This window comes from Chiloscyllium plagiosum, unplaced genomic scaffold, assembly GCF_037043375.1.
Source record: "Chiloscyllium plagiosum isolate Xiang-an unplaced genomic scaffold, Cpla_swu_hap1 HiC_scaffold_10, whole genome shotgun sequence".
Lineage (NCBI taxonomy): Eukaryota > Metazoa > Chordata > Chondrichthyes > Orectolobiformes > Hemiscylliidae > Chiloscyllium > Chiloscyllium plagiosum.
This window is the reverse complement of record NW_028270148.1, coordinates 61,573,566-61,594,084: the sequence shown is the minus strand read 5'-3', so window position 1 is coordinate 61,594,084 and position 20,519 is coordinate 61,573,566. Positions and strand designations below refer to the sequence as shown.

The following is a 20,519-nucleotide window of genomic DNA, read 5'->3' as shown; positions in this document are numbered from 1 at the left end:
GAAAAAGATCAGGATTGTTTGTTAAGTCTCTCATCTTTTGAAATGGGCATGTTGGTTTCAGTTCTTTCAAACATACATCCCAGAACTTTCTTGAAGTTACATTCTCAAGTGAACTTTAACAATAGGTGCCACGTGGCCTTGAAATTTCATTGAAGGTGTGAGATGCCCTGTGTGAGGCTGTCTGTGCCCCAATGTTCAGACTGATTCCATACTTTAAAAAGCATTTACAGAATCTTACATGGATTCATGCAGTTTTTCAGCAAAATATAATGTAATTCTACAAGTACAAATTCACCCCACAAACTTAGATGTGTGTGTGCATGTAAACGCACGTGCGGGGTATGAGTGTCTGTGCATGTGTATGTGTGTGAGTGTAAACGGATACAAGTCTGTGAGAGGGTGCATGTGTGAGTGAGTGGATGAGAGAGAGCTTGTGTATGAAAGAGGGTGTGTGTGTGTCTGTGTGTGTGTGTGTGTGTCTGTGTGTGTCTGTGTGTGTCTGAGCAGAGGCTGGTAGCAAAGTTAGGTACCCATGGGGATGGCCTCCACCGGGACCTTGGGTTCATGTCACACTACAGGTGACTCCACTGCCCTACACCCACACACACAGATATAGACTCTCTTTCATACACAAGCTCTCTCTCATCCGCTCACACACACACCCTCTCACAGACTTGTACCCATTTACACTCACACTCACAGACAGACACACACTCACAGATAGACATGCTGACACACACACACACTCCTATAGACCTATACACTCTTGCAGACCCTCTTTCATACATGGGAGGGTGGGGACGGGGCGGGCCGACAGAGGTATTGGGGGTTGGGTGGAGGAAGGTATTGGGAGTGGGTGGAGGGAGGTATTGTGGGGGCAGGCGGAGGGAGGTATTGGGGTAGACAGAAGGAGATATTGGGGGCAGGAGGAGAGAGGTCTTGGGGTCTGGCGGAGGGAGGTATTGGGGGCTGGCGGAGGGAGGTATTGGGGGCAGGCGGAGAGAGATCTTGGGGTCTGGCAGAGGGAGGTATTAGGGGCAGGTGGAGGGAGGTGTTGGGGTGCAGGCAGAGGAAGGTATTGGGGTGGGCGGGTGGTAGTGTTGGATGGGATTTTGGGGGCGGGCGGGGGACAGGCGCAGTGTTGGACAGGATTGGGAGCAGACGGGGTTGGGGGGAGGAGGCGGGGCCTCACGCATAGTGTGTTGCAGTCTCCTGAACAGGGAGTGGACTTAATTAAAAACTCCTGAGCCCCAGAGGAAAGGCATTGAATCGATTAACTGAATAATCAATTATCTGAATGAAATAGTGCTTGCACATCTCATTCGGCACAGTGGCTTGCACGGCGGCACGGTGGCACAGTGGTTAGCACTGCTGCCTCACAGCGCCAGAGACGCGGGTTCAATTCCCGCCTCAGGCGACTGACTGTGTGGAGTTTGCATGTTCTCCCCATGTCTGCGTGGGTTTCCTCAGGGTGCTCCGGTTTCCTCCCACAGTCCAAAGATGTGCAGGGCCAGGTGAATTGGCCATACTAAATTGCCCGTAGTGTTAGGTAAGGGGTAAATGTAGAGGTATGGGTGGGTTTCGCTTCAGCGGGTCGGTGTGGACTTATTGGGCCGAAGGGCCCGTTTCCACACTGTAATGTAATGTAATGTAAAGATAATCAAGGTTCCTCTGTACACTCAAACTCGCACATACACACACTCATCACAGACACTCATACCCCGTCATACACACACACCCACATGCATACACACACATCTCAGTTTGTGGGGTGAATTTGTATTTGCAGAATTACATTTTATTTTGTTGTAAAACTGCATGAATCCATGTAAGAATCTGTAAATCCCTTTTTTAGATTAGAATCAGTCTGAACACTGGGGCACAGACAGCCTCACGCAAGGCACTTCACACCTTCAATGCATTATCTGGGCCAACATGGCACCTATTATTAATATTCACTTGAGAATGTTACTTTAAGAAAGTTCTGGGATTTACATGTGAAAGAACTGGAACCAAAATGCTCATTCTAAAAGATGAGAGACTTAACAAACAATTCAGGTCTTTTACAATACATAATTTCAGTTATACCACATTGTAAGCTTTTGCTATAAATTCTGTGTCCTACGATCTTATATTCCACAACCACCTGATGAAGGAATAGCGCTCCGAAAGCTAGTGTTTCCAAATAAACCTGTTGGACTATAACCTGGTGTTGTGTGATTTTTTAACTTTGTACACCCCAGTTCAACACCGGCACCTCCAAATCATAAACTGGGAAGATGGAGTTTCAGAAGATAAGGGGAGCAGTTCTTCAAAATAAAGTAGTTTCTTTAGCTTGTATTACAATGCAGTCACTAACAACTGTGAGTACAGATAATTACAGATAGAATGTACTCTAACATGAGACCTCTAATTCTCTAGATTCCAGAAAGGCCCCAAATATTGCCAATGTAACAGCACTATGAAACAGGAAACTATAACTTAGTCTAACACCGTTCATCAGGAAATGTTATAGACCAGACCAAACCACCTCAAAATATATTAGAAAGATAGTCTAGACCCCAACTTTTCCTTACGTTTAAAGGCAAGTGTAAGGCATTGTGTTCCAGATGCAATTTGATTGGTCAAACTACTAAGCTTGAAGGAAAACACACTATTTGTGCACTATAGTTACAATACAAATGAAATAAAGAAGAATTAGAATAACAACTCCACTGGAAACCTTATCAGAATAATACATTACTTAATTACTAAACAGCAACTGTTCCAATAGAGTAACATCCCATAAACACACCCTTGGCAAAGGCAAATTCAGTAAATGTCCCACATGCAATTCTAACAGCATGAAGAGAACCCAAACTTTTAATTGTGGCAGAGAAGAATACTAGCTTCCATATCCTTTCAGACCCCAGCACGTACTGAAAGTTAAATTAAAATCCTTGTTCTATGGGAGCTTGATCCCACCTTTTCATGTTGCTTCTGTTGTTCCAAGTTTTAAAAAAAGCCGAGGCCTTACAAGCTACTTTTGTTTTTAATCAGATTGGAATGTTCACTCGGCACCTCTGTCTCAACCTCTCTTCATTAAAAAAAAGGAAAAAATACACCTCTTAATGTCGTAGTATCATCACAGGAAAGTACAAATCTATTATTAAGAAAGTACCAACAGGACATTTGGAATATCATAACACAATAAGGCAGACTCAACACTTCTGCAAAAGGGATTTTTTTTGTTGTTATTCCATGAAATATTGATGTTGCTGGCTGTTCCAGCAATTATTAACAATCCCAAATTGCCCTGGAGGATGATGGTAAGTTGCCATCTTGAACCACTACACTGGCACTTACCCAACAATGTGGAAAATTGCTCAGTCATGCCATATGCCTAAAAAGCATTTACAAATTCAACCCACCATTTACTGTATTTTCATTCTAGTCTTGATCATCAGCAAGGTGATGGAAGGAGTCATTCACAGTGCTATCAAGTGGCACTTTCAAAGGAATAACTTGGTCACAGATGTTCGGCTTGGTTTCTGCAAGGGCCACTTAGATCCTGACTTCATTACAGCCTCGGTCCAAACATGGATTAAAAAAAAATCCAGTGGACTGGGCATAGGGTTTTGCAGTAAAGATAGTTGAGGAAAAATTGCAGACATTTAAGAAAATAGTCCACTGCTTACAGCAAAGACATAGACCAGTGAGGATGAAGGATTCTAGGAGGAAGATCAGCCAACCATGCTTAACCAGAGAAGTTATGGATAGCATCAGATTGAAAGAAAAAAAGACTTATGATGTGGAAAATTCTAGTGGTAAGCCCGAAAATTGGGAATGTTTTAAAAAAAAATCAACAAAAGATAACCAAAAGACAAGAGGGAGAAAATAAACTTTGAGGGTAAACTTTGAAACAATATTAAAATGGATAGCAAGAGCTTCCGTAAATATATATAAAGAAAGCGAGAATCCAAAGCAAGTATAGGCCCCTTAGAGAATGAGGCTGGGGAAATAATAATGGGGAATCAAGGATAGTAAAAGGGAGAAGGGGGAGAGGAAATAAATACACAAACTATCACAAAAGAAAAGGTACTAAGGAAACTAATAGGCTAAAGACTGGTAAGTCCCATAGATCTGATGAAATCATCCTAGGATTTTAAAGGAAGTAGCTACAGAGATGGATGCACTGGTAGTAATTTTCCAGGAATCCTTAGATCCTGGAAAAGTTCTAGAGGATTGGAGATCTGCCAATGTTATACCTTTATTTAAAGATGGAAGCAGTTAAAAAATAGGTAACTATAGGTCAGTTAGCCTAACATCTGTTATTGGGAAATTATTAGACTATTATAAAGGACAGAATAACAAAGTATTTAGAAATACATCATATGATTAAGCAGAGTCAGCCTGGCTTCATGAAGGGGAAATCATGGCTGATATGTTTACTATAATTATCTGAGGAGGTAACTCTTAGGATAGATAAAGGGGAAGCAGTGAATCTAATAATTCAGATCTTCAGAAGGTGTTTGATAAGGTACTGCAAATTAGGCTACTTAATATGATAAAAACACATGGTGTTGGAGGTAGTATATTAGCATGGGGCATGTGTCAGGTCACGGGGACGTTATGAATTCTCGCCATGATTTTTGTTTGAGTAGGTGAATGGAAGAGCATTGTGTGAGACTAGTGATTGATTTGTAACGATATAGCATTTGAAGATGCAGTCTTTGACTTGTGCGATTAATGAAACTTGCTTGAGACTTGTTTGTATTGACAATAATGGCTATCTGTTCTAACTATCATCTCAATTTCTGTTCAGCGGGCCCACAATAGGAAAAGAACATCTCTACTCTTGCTGAACTTCAAAGCTATAGAGAACCTTGGACCATGCTCTTTGCTCAGATGAGCCATTTTCATTGTTCTTCGGGCTCAAATACTCCTTGACAGACATTTCTAGCATCTGTAGCCACCAAAATGCATCTCCCCACAGAAGACCACACTTTGTCCTGAGCTGCATGCCGTTATCATTTAAATTAACAAAAGGAACAAAGTTTGCAGGTTGCCAGTTGCACAATGAACAGGCATGTGTTAATTGCACATTTTAATCCCCATGCCCAGTATCATGCCCTTTTCAATATATTTCTCAATAGAAAAGATTCCACAAAGACAACATTCAGCTAAAGTATCTTCAGCTAAAGTTTTCATTCAATTTTGAAACTTAGAATAGAAGTTTACAATGCATAGCAAGCTCTAAAAATAATAAAACCAAAGCAATTCTGGGTTAATAAATACTTATTTCAAACTTACCATTGAAGGTCAGCTTGATGAAAATGAAGTTCAGTCTTCAGGAAGAAGCATCAAAGCTGCCTGACTTTCAGCACAAAATACATTATATAGCAGTGTAAATCACAAGCTGACATGAATTCTATCTTACTCTAAACTGTGTTTCTCTTTCTCTTGCTCTCTGAGTTTGCATTGCTCACTCTTTTCCTCCCCAGTTTGTGTTAGTCTTTCTTGCTCTCCCTATTTTATACTTCCTTCTCTTCCTCTGTTCCTTCATTATGTTTCTCTCTCCTTCCCTGCTTATGCTGGTTTTTGTATTTTCTCCCTTTCCATTTTTTGATGCTATCGCTCCCATTTTTCAGCTTTAAAAATCACACAACACCAGGTTATAGTCCAACAGGTTTAATTGGAAGCACACTAGCCTTTGGAGCGACGCTCCTTCATCAGGTGATAGTGGAGGGCTCGATTGTAACACAGAATTTATAGCAAAAATTTACAGTGTGATGTAACTGAAATTATACATTGAAAAATTGATTGTCTATTAAGCCTTTCATCTGTTAGAATACAGTGATAGTTTCACTTCTTTCATGTGTAAATCACGAAACCTTTTTTTAAAAGTAGCGTTCTCGGGTTAGCTGTTAACAATGGTGATAGCTAGACAATATGTTGAAGGTGTTGGCCCCCTGTGTTCTCTGTCTATGCCATGATGTTTAGATTGATTCTAATCTAAAAAGTGAGATAACAGTGTTTTACATAAATTCATGCAGTTTTTGAGCTCAGAGTTCTACATGAATGCATGCAGTTTTTGAGCAAAGTGCACTGTAACTCTGCAAGTACAAATTCACCCCACAAAATACATGTGTGCATGTGGGTCTTTGTGTGTGTGTGTCTGTCTGGGGTGGGGGTTGTGAGTGTGAGAAAGTGTGTGTGTGTGTGTGTGTGTGTAGTGAGTGCAGAGTGTCTTAAGTCTGTGAGGGGGTGCATGTGTGAGTGTGGGAGTGTGTGTGTCTATAAGGGTGTGTGTGGGTGTCTGTGTGCGTGTCTGTGTGTACCTGTGTCCATGTGTATGTAAGAGTGTGTGTGTGTGTAGGAATATCTGTTTGTGTGTGTAGTGCAATGGTGGTCACCTGTAATTTGACATGAACCCAAGGTCCCGGTTGAGGCCCTCCCTATGGGTACCGAACTTAGCTATCAGCCTCTGCTCGGCCACTTTCCTCTGCTGCCTGTCCCGAAGTCCACCTTGGAGGATGGTCACCCGAAGGTCCGAGGCTGAATGTCCTGGACCACTGAAGTGTTCCCCAACTGGAGGGAACCCTCCTGTCTGTTGATTGTTGTGCGGTGCCCATTGTCGTAGCCTTTACTCGGTTTCCCCAATGTACCATGCCTCCGGGCATCCTTGCCTGCAACGTATAAGATAGACAACGCTGGCTGAGTCGCATGAGTACCTGCCATGTACAATGTGGGAGGTATTCCCACACGCAATAGTGGTATCTATGTCCACAATCTGACACGTCTTGCAGTGTCCACCGTGACAGGGTTGTATGGAGTTGTCTTGAGAGCCAGGCAGTTTGCTACGAACAATGATCTGTTTGAGGTTTGGCGGTTGTTTAAAGGCAAGTGGTGGAGGTGTGGGGAAGGTCTTGGTGAGGTGCTCATCCTCATTGATAATGTGTTGCAGGTCACGAAGAATATGGCGTAATTTTTCAGCTCCTGGGAAGTACTGAACAAGGAAGGGTACCCTGTCAGTTGCAGCACGTGACTGTGTCCTGAGGAGGTTATTACGGTTCCTTGCTGTGGCACGTCGGAACTGGCGGTCGATGAGTTGAGCATCGTATCCCGTTCTTGTGAGGGCATCCTTGAGTACTTCCAGGTGTCTGTCATGTTCCTCCTCATCTAAGCAGATCCGGTGTATGCGTAGGGCTTGACCATAGGGAATGGCTGTTTTAATATGTTTTGGGTGGAAGCTGGAGAAGTGTAGCATTGTGAGGTTGTCTGTGGGTTTGCGGTAGAGTGTGGTGCTGAGGTGTCCATCCTTGATGGAGACGCATGTGTCCAAGAATGAGACAGATAGTCGAGAGTAGTCCATGGTGAGTTTGATGGTGGGATGAAACTTGTTGATGTCACTGTGTAGTTTTATCAGTGACTCCTTGCCATGGGTCCAGAGGAAGAAAATGTTGTCAATGTACCTGGTGTATAATGTTGGTTGGAGATCCTGCATAGAGAAGAAGTCTTGTTTGAACCTGTGCATAAAAATGTTGGCATATTGGGGTGCAAATTTGGTCCCCATGGCTGTTCCGTGTGTCTGGATGAAGAACTGGTTGTCAAAGGTTGTGATCAAGGATAAAGCGGATGAGTTGTAGGATGGTGTTTGGAGACTGGCAGTTGTTGGTGTTGAACACTGAGGCTGTTGCCACGATGCCATCATCGTGGGAGATGCTGGTGTAGAGTGCAGAAACGTCCATTGTGACGAGGAATGTTCCCGGTTCAACTGGTCCATGGGTGCTGAGTTTCTGTAAGAAATCCGTAGTGTTGCGACAGAAGCTGGAGATCCCCTGTACAATAGGTTTCAAGATGCCTTCCACATCATGACTTCAATCTAAACATCATGGCCTAGACAGAGAACACAGGGGGCCAACACCTTCAACATATTGTCTAGCTATCACCATTGTTAACAGCCAACCCGAGAATGCAACTTTAAAAAAAAGGTTTTGTGATTTACACATGAAAGAAGTGAAACTATCACTGTATTCTAACAGATGAAAGGCTTAACAGACAATCAATTTCTCAATGTATAATTTCAGTTACATCACACTAAATTTTTGCTTTCCTATAAATTCTGTGTTACGATCAAGCCCTCCACTATCACCTGATGAAGGAGTGTCACTCCAAAAGCTAGTGTGCTTCCAATTAAACCTGTTGGACTATAACCTGGTGTTGTGTGATTTTTAACTTTGTACACCCCAGTCCAACACTGGCATCTCCAAATCGTTTTTTCAGCTTGTGTTTTTCACTCCTTCCTTCTCCTACTCCTCTTCCAGTTTGTGATTCTCTGTCAGGATTCAAAGATCATCCAGCTGGTTTCTATGCTGTTATCCACATAATCAACAATGAAATGACATTATATTGATTTCTGACCAGTAGGACCTGGGCATTGATTAGATTAGATTACTTACAGTACGGAAACAGGCCCTTCTGCCCAAAAAGTCCACATCGACCCTCCGAAGTGCACCCACCCAGACCCATTCCCCTACATTTACCCCTGCACCTAACACTATGGGCAATTTAGCATGGCCAATTCACCTAACCTGCACATTTTTGGACTGTGGGAGGAAACCGGAGCACCCAGAGGAAACCCACGCAGATACGGGGAGAATGTGCAAACTCCACACAGTCAGTTGCCTGAGGTGGGAATTGAACCTGGGTCTCTGGCACTGTGAGGCAGCAGTGCTAACCACTATGCCACCATGCCGCCCAATTGAAATTTAGTTGCAAGCATATCAGCAGGATACTGCACATGTGTAAACAGTCCATACAAGGACCATTTATCCTGTGTTGGCAGCTGTAATTCTCAGATGTCCAACTGTCTACAGCAGTGGTCTCCCATTTGTAAACCAATGGGGAACATTTTTCATGCAATCAGGTTGTCAGTTTGCATGTAAAACAATAGATTTATAATTCTAAATCAGACGTAGATTAATTAGGGAAAGCCGATTTGGGTTTGTTAAAGGCTAATAGTCTCTAAATAATCTAACTAAGTTTTTTCATTAGGAAACAAATGGTTGATGAGAGTAATGAGAATAATGTGATGTCATTGGTTGCCAAAAGGTGTTTGATAATACACGTGTCAGCAAAATTGAAGCTGAAGGCATAAAAAAGGTGGCAGTGTGGGGTGACAGGAAACAGAGTAGTACAGGTACACAATCCTTTTTCTGAAATCTGAAAAGCTCTGAAATCAGAAGCTATTCTCTTGAAGTCTTTTCTGTATAAGTGACATGGCAGTGTGGCCCAACACTGGCAAGCATCAATTGTGTCTCAGCGCTCGAACTAGTCACACATGGGTCTGCTATTCGGTAATTGTTTTTTACTTCACTGTGAAAATGTCATTTATTCTGAAAACCAAAAAACAACTGGCCCTAATGATTTTGGATAAAGGATTGTGTACCTGTACTGAAAAATTATATTAAGGGAGGATAGAAAGAGTGGTAGATATAGGATCACTGATTTTCTTGATCTATATTAATGACCTGGATTGGAGTCTGCAGAACACAATTTCCAAATCTGCGAATGACACAAAACCTGGAAGTATTGTGAGGTGTCAGGATAGACTTCAAGAGGGAACAGGTGGATGCAGGAAACTATGAAGTGGTACATTTTACTAGGATGAAGGAAGAAAGTCAAAACATAATGAAAACATTATTCTGCAGCTGGTGCTGGAAGAGATCCTATGTACATATATACACAAATGGTTGGAAATAGCAAGGCAAGTTGCCAAAGTGGTTGAAGGGCATATGGAATTGTAGGCAATAGAGATGTGAAGTACAAAAGTGAATCAATTATTAAGACCATTTGTGAAATTCTGGTTTAGTCTCAACTAACTCCAGTTTATTGTATTCAAATTTGGACATCACACTTTTACGATGGGAAGACTTTAGAGAATGTGCAGAGGAGATTTCCAAAATATAGTTCAGGGATGAGGGACGTTGGTTACCTGAATGCTGTTAAGAAGCTTAGTCCATTCTTTCTATAAAAGGCAACCCAGGTGCTCCGGTTTCCTCCCACAGTCCAAAAGTGTGCAGGTTAGGTGAATTGGCCATGCTAAATTGCCCGTAGTGTTAGGTGAAGGGGTAAATGTAGGGGAATGGGTCTGGGTGGGTTGCTCTTCGAAGGGTCGGTGTGGACTTGTTGGGCCGAAGGGCCTGTTTCCACACTGTAAGTAATCTAAGTGAATCTAAGTGAAAAAGAGAAATTGATCGAGGGATTTGATAGAAGAGTTCAAAGTCATCGGGGATATGGACACATTTATTTAAAGTAACGAGCAAAGGAAACAATAGCACCACAAGAAAAAGATACATAGTGACTGATTAAGTTTTGGAGTGTCCTACTTGTGAGTGTGATGGAGACAGATACAACTGGGCATTCAAACAACATTTGATATGCCACCTGAAGAGAAAGAGAAAAACAATACAAACCTATGGGGAAAGAGTGAGGGAGTGGAACTAGGTAAGTTGCTCTTTCAGGGACTATGCACTGACAGCAGGCTAAATGGCACCCTTTTATGCTGTAACTGTGCGATGATTGTAAATGCAAAACATTAATATAAAATGTTTCTTTATTTGAGGTTTCACTATCAAATGTACTCCAGCAACTTAATAATAGGTTTTGTTATAATCCCAGCTGATGGGAATGCTGACAAGTCAGATTCCAGAGTGAAAGCGGGCTTGATAGATCATATGTTTAATTTTTGCCATTGGTTACCATGATGGGCCGTCACCAGACATATAAAAATGAGGCTGGAAAGGTTATTTAACAAAAGGACACAAATGTTTTACACAAGAATAAAAACAAATTTTTTAATTTATATATAGTTCAGAAAGGTTTTAACATGAACAGCAAAACAAAGAATCAACTTATTTGCCAAGACTCTCCTTTGCAGATACTCAATCTTAGAGAAATAACAACTCTTTAATTTCTTACTTAACTGACTCTTCTTGGATTGCTGCAACAATTTTATAATTTCTTTCAGAGTCTGTTTTTATCATTCAGATAGCTGATAAGTCTTTTCAGTTCCAATAATTTGAAGATGTCGATACAAAGTCTCATAGCTTGGCAGTTTCACAAACTAACATCATGTTGCTGGATGTCTGGTTCCTCCAAACTGAAACCTTGATTCTCATGCTAGGAGGAAACAGTTCTCCCTTCTAAACTGATTTCCTGATTCTTCCAAATTGAAGTCAAAAGCTAACTAATTACCTTTGGTCTGTTTTCTTTGTTGTAAACCCAACAGCATAAAAATTCCATTATTTAATGCTTCAGACTGGATCACATGCTTCTTGGAAATGATATGTTTAGGTCACTGTCCAAATTATTTTGATTGAAAAAAAAACTCTATAGAACTGACAAAAATCCATCTGCCTCTATTTTAAAAATCCAAATCCTAAATGATAATATATTGTATTAATATTTTGTCATAGTATTGAATAAGCAGAATCCTATTAATGCACAAACCCTCACAAATCTATGCACTTTATCACTTCTATAATCATCCTGTTATAATCTCATAGGGATTAAAAACTTTTATGGAGAAATTCAAAATTCTAGTTAATAGCTGAAAGAAGCACATTTCAAAACTTAACAGATGACTAAAAGCACCATTGCCTAAACATCTCCCTTTTATATTTATCGCACATTGCAATCTCCATAAATTACAGTCCTTAATTATATGTCTGCTACACTGAGTAGAAACCGAGCAATATTCTCTAAGCACTTTTTCAGCTTTCAGAGAATTTCTTATATCCATCACCAGCAGTAAATCCCATTCTGATGATTATTCTGTCCCCAGACCATGCTGGGATCAGTTTCCTCAGAAGGCTGCAGGATGTATTGATTTGACTAGAGAGCATCATCCTTCTGCATTTGGTTACATGCAAGGCCGAGAAGTCTCTTTTTCCCATTGAACATTCAGACCTGATGTCTATCTGAGATAGCCATTGATTTTCAGGAAAACCTGAAACTTGATCTCAAAAATGGCTGCCTTAGCTCTCTTCCTCGGGTCAGGGTGAAACACATAAACCATGCATCCAGGTAGAAATATTACTTAGCTATCTTTAGCCACGACTCTCTTTGATTTTAGAAATAAATGCACAGCTTGCAGAATAACTGTTTACAACCTGGTACATTCAGCACATTTGTAGAACTTGGGCTGTACCCAAGGTAAATTCTTGCCACCATTGCCTCCAAACATAAAAACTTTGCGCCTCAGTAAAACAATCTTTGCCTTCCTATGATTTCTAACAATCAAACTACCCTCAGGAAGACTGCAGAACAGATTGATTTACTCTAAATTTGAAGCTAGATGCACAGAAATAATTTTTTTGTTAACCTCATAATTGTAATAATGAAATAACAACAATTTTCAGCCACTGGTTTCAATTTCTACTCTTTGAGTAATTTTTAAGGAATGAACATTACATCTGCCATTTCCTTGCACAATAGAACTCAAGAACTGGTAATATATGTACCAGGGTGATCAATATTAACTGCCCAGATTTGCAGGCGTCCAAAACTCCTCTCTCATATTTTTACAGCAAATTCTGATTTAAATAATGGCATATGACAAATATAACACTGTTAACATGAAATTTAGGTAAACTGATCAAATGATTTCTTGCCATCAGAAAGTTGACAAGTACTATCCTGCATACTTTTAGTTGAATCAGGAAATGTACTCAAATAATTAATCTAATGAAGGAAACTAACCTGATGAAAGAAAACTCCTAAATGGAACTCCCTCCTCTTCCCAGTAAATTCCACAGAGAATAGCACAAAGTACTCTGCACATTATAGACTATCTTTTATGGCTGCTCATCCATACTTAAAATACAGGGCTTGATGAACTGTGAGATTTATATAGTTTGGAATAAGAGTGTTTTCAGTGAGGATTTGATTCCCAGCAGTCAGATTACTCAGTTACTTTACCATTTCCAAATGAGTGGTGAGCATATGCATGGTAGAAAACTTTCAAGGAAAATATGAACACTTTTTAGGATTAGAAGACTCAAAGAAACAAGTTGTTGTTTCCAATACTATATGAAATTTGTCATTGAGCAGGTGATGCATGTGTCTAATATTGAACATGATAAAGAATGCATTAAACATAGAATTTTCAGCAAGAAGTCAAAATTGGATCTCTGTCAGCTTAAGGATGCCGTTAATTCTGCTTTGTACTTCAAAAGTGCTGAGAAACTAGATATTAAAAACCTTGGTCATGTAAAACTTCATGAATTACTCATGGAAGTAACTAAGGAAAATAAATCATCTGAAAATTTGTTGTTTCTTTTTTATGATGGAGGACAGAATACAATGCTACTGTGCTCTGATTGTGTTTCCAAGTGTACTGATGCCATTACTAGATCTTTGACAAGGCTATGTTCTCACAAAATTCTTTTGGACTTGAACTACAGCTAAGGCAGACATGAGCAATGAAGCAGTTTGTGGTACTATTTTTTGGAAGGAAGCAAGAACTGTATCTTGCCTGGAAAAAAGAATGTCATTGCTTTGTTGAACGTGCTTGTGTAGAAATAATTGCTGTATCATTCATTGTATATTTAATGTTAACATATTAATATAGCTAATAAGATTTAGATTTAATACTAAAATAATTTTGATGAAAATGTGTCTTTCTTTGGGTGAAGGTGTGATAAAATTTTGAGTGTAATTTATATGTATTTTAGCATTGCTTGCTGTAAGTTTGGACTTTTGGAGCTCTTTGTTAAGCATGTGGATTTGTAAGTTTGGAGTTGATAATTGGCTTTTGAGGTAAAAGCTATAATATAGATGATTCCAAGCAATGACCGAAGGATCTATTTCCGTGTTGTATGACTCTATGACTATATGAGAGGATAGAATCATAAAATCATGGAATCCCTACAGTATGGAAGCAGGCTATTTGGCCCTATAAGTCTGCACAACCATCCAAGCAGAATCACACCCAGACCCACCTCCCTATCCTATCCCTGTAACTCTGTATTTCCCATGGCTAATCCACCTACCCTGCACATCCGTAGACAGTATTGCCAAATTAGCATGGCCAAGCCACCTAACTGCACATCTGAAGTTACCCAGATATCCTAGAGAATTGCTCAGATGGCTTAGGGAGAGAACTTTCCAGATTGATTCAGTATAGGGTGGGAAGGCATTTCAGAGAGAAGCATCTATCAAGCCCTAAAGCATTGAGACATTTTTTGATAAAGCAACATCTACTAAACAGCATTATTAAGAAAAGGGGTTTAAAGTAATAAAATTATCTTAAGATAAGAAGTTAATATTGCCAGACCGAAGTATTGGGCAACACTGGTTAACTACAGACGGGCAATAAATTCTGGCTAAGTCAGCAATGCCCACATTCCATGAATGAATTTTAAAAATACAGTCAGTAGAAAAGAAGTGATGAAGGTTTTGAATATCGTTTAAAAGAGGAAATGCATCAGAGATAGTAAAATACTGGAAGTTAATCAGGAATATAATAATGATTAAGAAAGAGTTATCTACAGTTTCAGCAGATGAGATGAAATTGTAATCAGTTCAAGCTCATCAAAGTATAAAAACAAACAGAAAAATCTCTCTCAGTTGGACATGAATTGAGCTAGAAATGAAATACAGGATGTTCATGGAATTGCAACAATATTTTTAAGCTGTACCGTGTTTGGATCATTTCCACAGTGTGTTTAAAAATCTTTGAATCTGTGTTAAAACAAATAGAATGTGTTTTCCTCTTTGCTTAGCCTCACTTCTATTCTTAACAACCTTTTGTTTTATTCTTTAAAAAAAAGACAGCAACATTGTTGCTTATATTTAATGAAAATGCTGGAAAACAGCATGATTAAGTTCTATAAAGACTGCGCATGTATGAACCCAATATTATTCTGAAGTAATGGAAAGCAGCAGGTAGTCTCAAATAATGGTGCCAAAAGTGTACATCATCAAAGAAGAGAAATCCAAAACTGGGTGGCCTGAATCATATCCAGCAATGAGTATGAGCAGACAGATTGTGAGGCCTTTGAAGGGCAGCTGCAGCAGTGAAGCTCAAGTAGCAGTACTGTCCCAGCGGCTGTCAATGGATAATGACACGATGCAGGATGAGCAGGTGGATCATTTCTTCTTTGATGGTGAAGGAGAGCAACAGCAGCCCTTATCTTTGGGCAGCATGGCATCTGGAGAGGTCTTGGTGGGGAGGGGGTGAGCATGATGAAGGAACAGCAGCTGAGGAGACTAGCTCTACAGACACCATAAAGAAGGTGAAGGTACTCTTCATCAACCCCAAACCTCCATCTTTGCCTCCCTCTTGCTCCAGCCTCCATGGCCCCCTTATTCCAGTCTGGTGACATCCAGAAGCCTGTCGCAGCCAGTTGATGTCACAGGCTGCATCTGTGTATGCGTTGGCATTATGGATAATCGCTTTGATATATTTTGTATGTCACACTTTTGGCCGAAAATTAAAGAGAATATAAAGAAGTAGTGTAAGCAGGAAGTTCAGTAATTTATAAGCAATCGTTTGTCTATGGTATTAATATTTTGTATTTATCTGAGGCATTAACATATTGAAAATTATCCAAATAACTATCAGAGTTTGCACGCTAACTGATATTTGCGGAGATTAAAGAAACACCTTACCTGGATGTGTTTGCTGTCAGCTGAGAAGTCCATTTGAATGACAAAACTAGGAATGTCTTTGCAATAACCAGTTCTGTTTAAAGTAGGGCCTTGTGTGAGGTCGTAAAAATCAACAGTATTTTCTGCAGAACCAACAGCCAGGTACATGGAATTGGGGCTAAAACTAAAAGAAAAAAATGATTAAAAAGACAGTATTATAAATTTGAATATATCAATATTTTATCAATATTTTTGTATCTTTCTTATTGTTAATTAATGTAACATTTGATTTCCAATTATATCCACTGTACACTCTTGGCTTGATGAGGTAAATGGCTGTGATTTCTTCTGATTCCCGTAAATTAGAACACTCAAAATATACAACTTCATCAAGCATATTTCTTACTATCTTCCATGCAGCTGGTGGACTGGGAAATTGTTACTCAGCATATGATTGCAGTGTTGTAGCAAATGTGATATTCCAGGATTTCATATTCTGATCTAACCAACAAGGTGATTAAATTAAGTAATTATATGAGATTAACCAGATGGTGGACTTTTAAAGGAGCACTGATACAAAAATCAAATCAACAAAGGAAATTTACAACATATAAATTAAATTGGTTTTGAGGGATAATGATGTACTATAGCTCCCATGGTGTTCGCTGGTTGTATCTTGGGGTATATGTTTACATTAGTACTAATTCCAAGATCTTTATGATTAATATAAGTATAAGTGTGGTATAATTGCATGTAGTTAACCGAATGATAATGTAAATGATGATGCTATTCTAATATCAGAAGAGCAATGGAGAGTCTAGAGAGAACATTATAATGGAGGAGGAGTGAAACACTATACTAGAGACCTGTATTTAGTAAACATATACTTAAGTGTAAATAAAGTGTTAACAGTACTAAAGAGAGTACTTTCATTCTAGGATAAGGTCAAACTAAGAATTCCAGAGGTGCAAAACAATTGCAGCCTAATAAGACAGAGAAAATCTAAGAGTGCAAATGCAGACACCCAACTCCGTAGAAAACTGAGACAGAGTAGAATTCATGAAGGGATACACAACCCAAGTCATGGTGACCAAGTCATGTGTTCATAAAATATATTGATAGCAGTATTCACTTAAAACAAGGCAGGAGCAAGGGGGAGTTCAAAATCAAAAATCTGAAGTCAGATCATAGTTCACAAGGCACAGAGGAAAAAGGTGGAAGATTGTGATGGACAAAACTGAAATTTGGAAGATTTGAAGACAAAACAGTACAACAATCTGGCGAAGGAATAGAGAGAAATAACTTAACCAGCTCAGTATGGTGTGTTGAGATGCCAGCTTCAGCCTCGACATTGTAATTACCACAGTGATATGAAAATGCTGAAGGCCTACAACAAGGCAAGAAGAGGGAGGACTGGAAACAGCAGTTCCAGAGTTACAGATCAGTACATTTCAATACTGTTGGGAATGTAGCAAACAATGTCATTACGAGGCAGGGCTATAAGACTTTAAATCTTTAATTAAAGTGCTTGACAAATACTGTAGTCCAAAAATAAACCTGGTCATAGAATGAGATTTAGTCAATGGTCATAGTGACAAGGAGAATTGATTGAAGATTTATCTAGATTAGCTGAATGTTGTGGATATGCAGCATTAAAAGATAAGGTAATAAGAGATCATGTCATTATAGGCACCAGGGATTAAAAAATTGTCTGACCTCCTTCAGTCAAAAGATGACACCACACTGGAGCAAGTAATTCAGTATAGTACACAAGTCAAGATCACAATGCATCATTAGAGGCAACACCGTGGTTCTTCTAATTTGATCGGATAGATAAGCCTCAACATGATGTGAACATGTTCCCAAGCGCCCACAGCAGGAAATAATATCACTGCCTATATCAGAATGTTCAAAGCAATAGCAAAATTGCAATGTGCTAGATAGGAGGACCTGAGTGGTGTGTTATCAAGGTGGAATAGTAGAATTCTTAAAAATTGTTGTTTAGCAGTTCCTACCCATCACAAAAACAGAGAAGTCCCACCAAGGGAAAAGTTCCTGACAAAGGACAATGATTTGGAAAAGAAAAAAAAATTAAAAAATCAAGCATAATGATCAACAGAGTAAGCCAACATTCTTAAGTGAAGTCAAAGAGCCAACAGAGATTTTGGGATAGCATCTTACAAGTGAAAGGATATAATGCAAAATTTAAACTTGATACAAGGGCGGCTGTTTCAGTACTGGCTGACAATCTACGTAGTTAATACCAGTTGAGATTCAATCTGTGAGCATCGAACTACAACGTCTTGGGGCACAGGTCTTCAGGTGCACAGCCAGTTTATCATCACACGTAGTTATAAAGGTTGAGAGATCAGTGAAACTCTTTACATATTGAAGAACCACAACAAATACTTGCTCAGTAGAAATGCACACATACAGTAGGACTCTTTGAGAAAGTGGGTGTAGTGATGTAAGAGAAAATGGAAGAGTATTTTTTCAAGATTATTCAGAGGATTTGGCAAGGTAAAACAGAGCACCACATTATGCTGCAAGAAGATGCTGACTCCACCTGCCGGTATACTCTTGAAAAGGTACTTCATCTACTATTAGAAACAGTGAAGGTGCAGTTAGAGGACATTTGAAAAGTATGTTCATATCATTAGTGACAGAACATCACTGCTCATATTAGGATGTTCAAGACAAGAGCAAAAGCACATCTGGTGTCCACTATAAGCTGGGGGCTTGTAGATTGAGTGCTGGTGTTTTGAAGATATAGATGTACTGTACTTTTAAGAGAGTTAAAAGCTAGTAGAACTACCTGACACAGCACCAAGTATTTTGAAAAAGATATAAAGTAACAGTTGGTCGAACAACTTGATTAGCTGGTTGCCTGGAGATGACAAAACAAATTTGAATGAGGCCAATCAATTTAAATTATACCCTGAAAAAACAAACTCTAATCAAGTTTGAATTTAGTATATTGACAATCTTAAAAGCCAATGACACAATATGATGCTTTGGGGTATAAGATCAGAGAAGATTTAACAGTTGGGAGGAGAACTGCCACACCATAAGCCTGTACAGACTGCCTGAAAAACCGCTCTCTTAAAGGTACATTTATTGATCCATGACCTATGAAGCATGATCCTTAAGAAGAAGAAAATAAGACAGAAGATGATCCAAATAGAAGATTTGACAGCTGGCTAGTTTTGAAATTTGAATTTTTTCAGTAAATCTTAATTAGGGGGTTTTATCAGACTAGTATTATAGAAGGGAAAGTAAAAGATAAGTTAGAGAAGGAGTTGTAAATAGTTGTTAGTTAATTATTCTCTGTTATACTTTAAGAAATAAAGTAGTTAATTTGTACTTTAAATAATTCTTGGCCTCTCGAATTTTCACAGATTACTGCATGGGATAAATCATTTCTGTATTGCTGGTTTAAATTAAACAGGAGGGTTTACCCCATGTCATAAACTGGCAATATGAAAGAACACTTGCACAGAACTTGTAACAGTTCCAAAACTCAATGAAGGACAAAACTTTTGCACAAATCTCACACAACTGAACAAGAGTGTTTAAAGAAAAAAATCATCCAATTTCACCAGTCAATGATAGTTGGGCCAGGTTAACCAGGACCAGGTTTTAACCAAAATTAGATGCAATTAGTGGACTTTTGCAGATATCCCTGATCAAGATTGTTGATTATATTCATCAATCTTTTGGAATTTTGTAAGTAATGTCAAGGATTCTTGAAAGCAAGCAAAATATTATTTGTCAAATGGATGACATCCTGATACATGGCCAGACCAAAGATGAATATGACCACAGGGAATATTAAGTATAGTTCTTACACTCAATGAGAAGAGCAGGGAATCTTAGTGGTTCCTGAAAAGAAGAGGCCCATACAAGACCTTCTGCAACAAAGTGCATAAACAGTACACAAGGTTTCTAATGAATGGTGAATTAAGTAGAACATTTCACTTCTAACTTAGTCAGCCTCACTGAACTCATAACAGATAATTCCCACCAAACGAACAGATCACATATTTTCAAAAGATTAAGAAGAAGCTACTCTCCTTAGATGTACCAATTTACTATAACTCAGGCTTATTAAACATAATATTTGCAGATGTATTGTCCACAGGATTAGGTGCAGGTCTCATTAGAGTGCAGAATGATGGAATCAGGAAACCAATGTATTTTGCATCAACAGCATTTACAAAGACTGAACAAAGATATGCTTAAATGGAAAGGAAGCATTGGCTAGTACATAGTGATGTGAACAATTTGCAGATTACCTAATGGAATTCAGATTTCAGGTTGAAACAGATCATAAATCAATAGTCACGTTGCTGGAGTTCAAAGGAGGTTGCAAAATATTCTGAATACCAAGTTTCATACTTGGAATAATCAAAAATGACAATATGGTACTCTATGACCCAGGCAAGGCGTAGATTATAGCTATTACACAATCCAGGGTAGTTGTGGACCAGACGAACAGAGAAAATTTAATCACTGATGAGGTTCTACTACAGTTATCAATGCACCATCAGATACTGAGGTGAAGTTCAAAGAAATGTGTGCAACTCAGAAAGTAGACAAGCAGTGCCTAACAATGTTGCAACTTTGTCTATAAGGATGCTCAGATACTTTAAGCAGATCAAGTTCTGAAAACGTATGCACGGAAGCAGCATTACTACCACTGATTCGTTACACTGAATTGAATGAGGCAAAAAGTGTTGAAAGACTTTTTTTTTAAGGTGGACATTGAGGGATCACAAAATGCAGAATTAGAGTTGAACAGAACATTTAGCAGCCAGGCATTTTCAAGGAAATTGAGCATTTTATTTTGTTGTGTCACATATGAGCCATCCATAATCAGGATC

General features: G+C 39.2%; 1 protein-coding gene across 2 annotated transcripts in view; it reads right to left on the bottom strand.

The window, feature by feature from the left end:
• Window positions 1-20,519, bottom strand: part of eml6 (EMAP like 6) — a 524,201-nt gene that overhangs the window by 21,386 nt on the left and 482,296 nt on the right. For both annotated transcript variants that reach the window (XM_087991388.1, XM_043695965.2), the window contains one exon: window positions 15,658-15,820. In XM_087991388.1, coding sequence (XP_087847514.1) covers window positions 15,658-15,820 — 163 coding nt within the window. The remainder of the gene's footprint in view (window positions 1-15,657; window positions 15,821-20,519) is intronic.